General features: G+C 57.3%; 1 protein-coding gene across 1 annotated transcript; it reads left to right on the top strand.

Moving 5' to 3' along the window:
• The first annotated feature begins 761 nt into the window (after positions 1–761).
• PDX1 (pancreatic and duodenal homeobox 1) lies at positions 762–4,721 on the top strand. The gene is made up of 2 exons (XM_004715146.1): positions 762–1,131; positions 4,279–4,721. The coding sequence occupies exons 1-2, from the start codon at positions 762–764 to the stop codon at positions 4,719–4,721; spliced, it is 813 nt and encodes a 270-aa protein (XP_004715203.1).
• Positions 4,722–7,662: the final 2,941 nt, after the last annotated feature.

The following is a 7,662-nucleotide window of genomic DNA, read 5'->3' as shown; positions in this document are numbered from 1 at the left end:
AAGTAGAAAGCAAATGTTTTGAGAATGATGATGCCAACAAATGTACAAATGTGCTTGACACAATGGATGGATGGATGGATTGTGGTAAGTTGTATGAGCCCCCAGTAAAATTGCTTTTTAAATGTCCCCAACAGTTTTTTTAAGCTTTCAGTTAGCTACCTCAACATTTGTATATTTATTAATTAATGTTAATGAGCCAATGGCCATATCGAGCAACCCTGGAGGCTCAACGACTAATTGCCCAGCTGTTAAATAAAAGCTGAATGGTTGGACCCGGTTCCCCAGGAGAAAAGGCCTGGCGATGCGCTGCCCTAAACACTAGAGCCTAGGAAAGCCAAAGGGAGCCGTTCTACTCTCTCACTGTGGGTCGGCTAGGAGTTGGAACCCACTTGGTAGCACCTAACGACCAGAACACAGAGTCCCCTGCAGCCCGGTGGAAATCTGTCCCCATTCTTGACTAGCTAACCAACAGTCTCGAGAGCGCTCCACAATTGCGCGCACGGGCGGCTGCGGGAGGAAGTGGGAACAAATGCAGGTGCTCACAGGTCCCTGGGCGTCGCTTCTTAAGGCCATCGGCCGGCCAATTGTGGCCCCGGGCGATGCCACGTGGGGCGCGGCGTAGCCTATGGCGCGCCGGCCGGACCTGGGGATCCCCACTGAACGCCTAGCCGAGCTGTCAAAGCCAGCAGTGTGGCGGCGGGAACGGGAGCTCCGCGCCGAGTCCCCGGCTCCAGCTGCCTGGTCCCCAGCCCGCCGCGGCCATGAACGGCGAGGAGCCCTACTACGCGGCCCCGTCGCTCTACAAGGACCCGTGCGCCTTCCAGCGCGGCCCGGTGCCCGAGTGCCGCGCCAGCCCGCCCGCCTGCCTGTACATGGGCCGCCAACCCCCGCCGCCGCCCTTCGCCGGCGCCCTGGGCGCGCTGGAGCAGGGCAGTCCCCCGGACATCTCCCCGTTCGAGGTGCCCCCGCTGGCCGACTCGCCGGCCACTGCGCTGCTGCACCACCTCCCCGCGCCGATGGCGCTCGCCCCGCCGCCCGCCGTGCCCTTCGAAGAGGAGCCGGGCCGCAGCCAGCTGCCCTTCCCGTGGATGAAGACCACCAAGGCGCACGCGTGGAAAGGCCAGTGGGCAGGTAAGGCCGTCCCTCACCCTTTAGGCGCACCCACCTGCGGGCGATCCCGGGGGCCCGCTCCGCTTCCCCATCTCCGACCTGCGCCTGTGCGGGGCCAGGACGCGGCGGCGGAGGAGACTGGCCTCCCTCGCGGGCGTCTCTGGACCCTGTGGGGACGTCTGTCCGTCCAACGCTCCTCCTTCCCAGCATGATCACCAGGTCCCTCTCCACCCCGGAAGGCTTCCTCGCTCCTGGCGCCAACTGCTGGACCCTCCTCAAATCGAGATACCCCCAACCCCGGGCTCTCCAGAGGGGCTTTGTGAGAGCAGATCTCGCTGGCGCCTGGGACCTAGCGAGGGCCTGAGGGTCGCTGCTGCTGGCAGGCTGGCAGGCCGTTTCGGGGCCGCCCGGTGAGCCAAACCCGGCCTGGTGGGGCCTCCGGGAGGCCTGGCTTAAGGCCGGGGTCCAGACAAAGCCCCGGGCCGGCCTGCGCTCCGCCGAGGAGCAGGCGAGCTTTGGCCCAGCCCCGTGACCTCGGAAGCGGGGTACTCGGCGAGCGGCGGCCGGGGGCTCCTCCTCGTACCTCCGCCCAGATCCCCGCGCAGGACCGTCTTCCCCGCTGCAGCCGCCGACCGGTGCCGGCGCGGACTGTGCTGCTGCGGCGGCCACACAATGTTATCGCTTCCGCGCCGCCGCCGCCGCTGCTTCTGGTTCCGCCTGCATTGCAAACAGTGGAGTTCGAGCTCCTTCCCACCCGGGCCCTCGAAAGCCGCTGGAGGGGTGCCCTGGCCCCGGAGCTCAACCCAAGCCCGGGCTTCGCCCGCCCGCCGTGCCTCTTCCGGGACTGAGTTTTTTACGGCAGGCGCGGGCCTTGGATGCCTGGGAAGGCGTCCCATCAGCTGTGTTCGAGTCCCTATCCCAAGCGGGGGGACTGCAAGGCTCTCTGCGGGGCAGGCAGTTTTCTCCCCTGGCCTAGGGCGCAGAAGGCAGGCCCTGGAAGAGGCCTCTTGAGTGGGTAACTTCCCTCCTAGGGGACCTAGGACGCTGGCAGGGTGGCTCCAGGCTGGGGAGGTTGGGGACCTCTTGGCTGTGGCCCTCTGACTCCCCCTCCATCCTCTGCCCTAAGAGTGCACTTATGGGAACCTTGCAGTGAGTTTAAGTCCCAGGCCCCAGAAAAAGCAACCTAAGTGTCCCAGACAGGAAATGTATTATTCATCCACTGCTAATACCAATAGGGTGCTTCAAACCTCCCCCTTTGCCAGCAGTCTCCATCCACAACACCCCCCACCCTAGCCTGCAGCCCAGCTAAGAGTCAGTCTCGGCCTTTTGTGCCTGTCTTCCCAGCCCTCTTCCTCCATCCTGGCTCCCAATCAGTGGGGTAGTGGGCCCTGTGCAGCCTCTGTGTCCTTAGCAGTCACTAGACCCTTAGCCCAGCAAGGGAGGCCTGAGAGCGTGTATGTGGTTCGGTAAGGACTGTGGAGGACCATTGAAAGTGTCCCTGAAGGCACATGCATTTCTCTTTCAGCCCAGAAGGCCTGACTGAGCCCTTGCCCTCCCCTTAGGCTGAGAAAGTCTGGAAGATTATTGCCCCTGCCCAGCCCACCTACCCACATTGCCTTCCAATAGGGCAGGGGTGTGGCTTCTCTGGGATTGACAGCAGCCCCCTAAAAGTGTGTCCCAGCTTCGGCCTCTGGGGTGGGGGGTGGGGGGTAAGTGGAACTTGCTGGCCAGCATCCCTAGCGGCTAAAGCCCGGGTATACAGAACGGAAAAGGTAGGGGAGTGCAGTGCTGCTAAGCAGATCCCTAAGCCTGGGGCACCAGTCTCCTATGGGCTTCCTCTGAGCACAGGCTTTGATCCCAGACCCGCAGAGGCACCCTCCGCCCCAGCAACACGTTTTCTCACCACCTCTGCGGCTCTTCGCTCTGTGGCTGGCTGCCCTAAGGCTCCCTCTCCTTCTTGGTCTCTGCCTCCAGATTCCGGGAAATTAGACCTTTCCTTTCCTCGGGAACAGACCAAGGTTAAAAGAGAGTGGTTGACAATGTACTTTACGGATTCTCAGAATGGAGGTGATTCCAAAACTAAACAATGGAGAGAGGCGACTCTCAGAATGGAGGTGATTCCAAAACTAAACAATGGAGAGAGCCGACGTTAGATATAATGGTCACAGCTTGTCTAAGTGAGGCATTCACACTGCAGCCTGCACCCAAGTGTGCCTTACAAGTGAACCTGGCATGTTGTCTTTGTTGTTGCTTTCTTAAGGAAGTAGCCGACATCAGAGGAGCACTGGCATTATGCTTGGGGGAGGCTGGCTGGACGTACAGGACTGGCATTTTTGTTATGTCCGCAGGAACCGGGTCGTGATGCAAAATGCGTTCTTCATGCAGATGTTATCAGAAAAGTTGCTTGGGGTTTTTTTTGTTTGGTTTGGTTTGCTGTTGTTTTTTAAGTCTGGTCTAAAGGGCATGTGCTGCCTTTATAAAGCAGTCTGGGCCACTCAATGGTTCGGCACCCAGCTAACGAAAAGTTGGCTGTTTGACTACACCCATTCTCTCTGCAGCTCCGGATCAGCTTCCAACAGGGTCAGAGTCTAGAAAACACGCTGGGGGTAGTTTTACCGAGCCACCGGGTCATGCCCCATGCTTGGAGTGGGCATGGGGCTGGGTAATTCCTAGACCAAAAACAGCCCACCACAGAGCACACTTCATGGACCGAGCCCTTTCTGACCCTCAGGGTTTCCAAGGCGTTCAATCTTTACAGGCACAGGATAGCCACCTCTTTCTCAGCAGAGCAACTGGTGGGTTTGAACCACCAAGCAGGCAATGAAAGGGTTTGTGTTGTTGTTGTTTTGGTAATATAATTCCAGAAGTTCGTGTGTACCTTTCCATCAGCACCCAGGCCAAGGTTAAGTGGACTCATTCAAAAGCCACTCGCTGAGAGGCAGTGGCTGGCCCCCGGAAATGGTCGGTCACGTTGTCCACCCGGCAAAGCGCTCTTGCTTGCGGGGCCTCGGGCCTGGCTGTGGCCCCGGTGGGGCTGGTTGGCACGGAGGCCCATGCGCCCCAGCGCCTTGGGGCCGGGTGCTGAGTGGGTTGGACAGGCGTACCGGGCAGGGTGAGGCCGATGGACCGGGACTCGGGAGCCACTCTCACGCGCTGTGTCGCCCGCAGGCGGCGCCTACGCGGCGGAGCCGGAGGAGAACAAGCGGACACGGACGGCCTACACGCGCGCGCAGCTGCTGGAGCTGGAGAAGGAGTTCCTATTCAACAAGTACATCTCGCGGCCGCGCCGGGTGGAGCTGGCTGTCATGCTGAACTTGACCGAGAGACACATCAAAATCTGGTTCCAGAACCGCCGCATGAAGTGGAAAAAGGAGGAGGACAAGAAGCGCGGCGGGCCGGCGGCGGGGACCGGCGGCGGGGGCGCAGAGCCCGAGCAGGACTGCGCGGTGACCTCGGGCGAGGAGCTACTGGCGCTGCCTCCACCGCCGCCCCCCGGGGCTGCGGCGCCACTCGCGGTCCCCGCCGGCTCCCCGGAGGGCCGCCTGCCGCCTGGCCTCAGCGCATCGCCCCAGCCCTCCAGCGTGGCGCGGCGGCCGCAGGAGGCCCGGTGAGAGGCGTCGGGGAGCCCTTGTCCAGTGGCCAGACGGGCTGGGGCCACGACCCGCCCCGCCTATGGACGACCCACGCTGGCCACTCCGTGGGGGAAGGAGCTGTAGGACGCAGCTCAGAGGGGAGGGAAGAGCGCTCCCAGGTGCGCGCTGGCCCGCTGGCGGGCTGGAGAAGCGTTTTTTGAAAAGACCCACAGGCCTTTGCTGGTGAGGTTGTGGACTTGTCCGGATTTGCTCCTGCTGAGTTCGCTGCCCCCCTGCCCCAGCACCCTGCGACCCCAACCCACAGCTGGAAGCCATTGAGAGAAGACCACTTCCCCCAAACCACGATGCAAACGGGGCAAGTCAGAACCTCCATCCAGAGCAGCAGAGGGGAGCTGGGCCAAGCTGCCCCGGAAAGGTGCATCTTCATGCAGGGCTCCTTTAGCTTTGGAAGGGAACTGAAAGAGGCAACTGGTTTCAAAGAGCTGGTAAAAAACTCTGCCCCAGGGGATAATAATTTCTCCTTCCCCTCCCCTCTGGTCCCCCCAGCCCCTGGTCCTTCTTCTCTCCTCCTCGGCCTCTGTTTAAAACACACTCCAGCCCGTGCAGGATGAGAAGGTTCCAGGCTAGAGTTGGCTGGGTCCCCAGGGGCCTCCATTGGACAGGGGGCGCTCTGCAGACCCCCTGAAGCCGGGAGATATTTGGTGCCTTCAGTTCCGCGTGCTTTTTGTTCCTGGTCTCTGGCAGGCGGGTAGAACAGCAGAGCATACCTGGGAACGAACATTCACCCAGCCAATCTGTTCCGAACGTCTTTAGATAGTTTTAGGAATTTAGATGAAGTTTAGAAAGTTTGAGGAAAGGCTCTGTAGTTGGTCATGGTTGGGAGAGTGTGGAAACCAGCTTGGTATTATTTAAAAACTTGAAACGTTTCTTAGCAGCTCTCTAGGACCGAGTCTGGCCGTTCCTCAGCCTTGTTTGTGTTAGGGTGTTGTGTGGAAAACGCTTAATAAACACCATGATGTGGAAAGAAATGGAAGTGGATCCCACTGGTTTTGTTTCAAATTCCCAGCTGCTTGGAAATTCCTTTTCTTTTTTTTTCTTTTTTATTAAAGAACTGACTTTTCTACATCCGTCGGTGCTGCCGGTGGCACAGAGGGTTTTAAGAAACACTGCGTGCAGGGTAGGGATACGGTGGGGTTTTCTTTCTTTTATTTTTCTTTTCTTTAAATTGAAAGGTCACATCTCTAGAGTCTCTGGTTCTCTATCACCAGGAAGTGTTCACACTTCTTAGTGACCTCAAGCTAGTCCTGAAGGGAGGGGGGGCACCAAGCTGAGAGCCGCCAATGGACCGTGGCAGCTCTTACACCTGGAACCTGTGGACTGGCTTACTCTTTCCTCTGCCAGTCCTGTCTCCAGGTAGGCTGTGTTCCTTCACTTCTGAAGTTAGTATCTCTTCCTGTCGATGGATTTTCACCCTCAAAACACAGTGTCTTGGGTTAAGAACATAGGATTAAATCTCGGGAGCCGCTCAGACTTCTTCCTGGTGCCCCCAGCTTCCCGGGTAGTGCGCTAGCCCGGCACCCTCGGAGCGCTTTCCGGGCTGTGGACTCCCCGCTCCCCAAACCAAACCCACAGCTGTCCTGTTGACCCTGACTCATCACCACCCTACAGGACAGTGTCCAACTGCCTGCCCCTTAGGGTTTCCCAGACTAAATCCGTATGGAAGCTGACTAAATGTTTATGGGGCTGGTGGGTTTGAGGCACCTGCAGGCCTTGTGGTTTGCAGCCCAACACATAAGCTCGTCTGCCATCATGGCTCTTTGACTTGCTCCCGTGGCTCTCTTCTGCATTTACTTTCTTTTGTACAGAGATAGACAAAGTGTTCCTTCCTTTCGTTGTCCAGGGAAATTTGGTCTCGGGTCCTCCTGAGGAAAAGTGTCCATGGATCAGAAGAGAGTATTATTAGATCCATGAAAATCACATGCAGGCATGAAAATTACATGTGGGATGGGGGTGTGCCTATGAATATACATACGTTGGATAAAGGGTGTTGATACAGACTTTTGCTACAAATAGATCCATCCAGGAGTGAAGCGTACAGAGAGGGCAAACTTACTAACACTTCTTAGATATGACCAAGCACCTTGAGGGAATGGGTCCCGGGACCCAGGGCCATAGCCTCAGCGGGGACATAGTCCACAAAGACAGCACTCTCCATTCAACTTCAATGAACAGAAGACTAGGTATTTTAAATTTTTTGATTTTCATGAGTTTTTGTTTCTTATCAATGAGAGAATTCACAGGAAAGTGGTTCCCTGTCTGCCCCTGCTGCCTCTTCACAGTCTCCTGGGCTCTGGGGTCTATCAGATCTGGCTTTGAGTGCTGGGTCCCTCAAATATTGGTGCCTGGTCCTGATAAAAATGTACCTGATTTCCTCACCCATCAAGTGAGCATGAATACCATCCCAGAGAGTGGCTATAAATGCTAAGACCAAAAATTAATAATAATAATAATAATAATACATGTTAAGTGGCTTAATCCATCTCTAGGAAATCATCCACAATGATGTCTGTTGTGAGGTTCTAGTTCATAGTTACCCCCCTCCCCCAATACAACAGCATAAAAACACTGCACAGCCCTTGCTGGGTCCCATCCCCAACCACAAATACCATAAATGTGCAGCCGCAAAGAGGACCTCTTGGTTTGGGCGACCCTGTAGAATTGTCCCCGAAGGGCTGGGAGGTGGCTGCATCAGCTGCTGCTGGTGGCTCCGCTCCTGTTCCTATGAGAGACCTTGAAAAACTTGGAGGAAAAACTGAATGAAAAAGAAAATGAGATTTTCCCCCCAGGAACTTTTCTAAGCCTCCTCCTACAACCACTGGTCTGCACTGAAGGGACGGTAGGTTTGCTAACCTTCCCAGAAAATACCTCCAAGCCGCCAGCCACCGTGGCCACTGGGGAC

This window comes from Echinops telfairi, unplaced genomic scaffold, assembly GCF_000313985.2.
Source record: "Echinops telfairi isolate 266 unplaced genomic scaffold, ASM31398v2 ScPeMD7_2565;HRSCAF=3150, whole genome shotgun sequence".
Classification (NCBI taxonomy): domain Eukaryota; kingdom Metazoa; phylum Chordata; class Mammalia; order Afrosoricida; family Tenrecidae; genus Echinops; species Echinops telfairi.
This window is presented reverse-complemented; position numbering and strand designations above follow the sequence as displayed.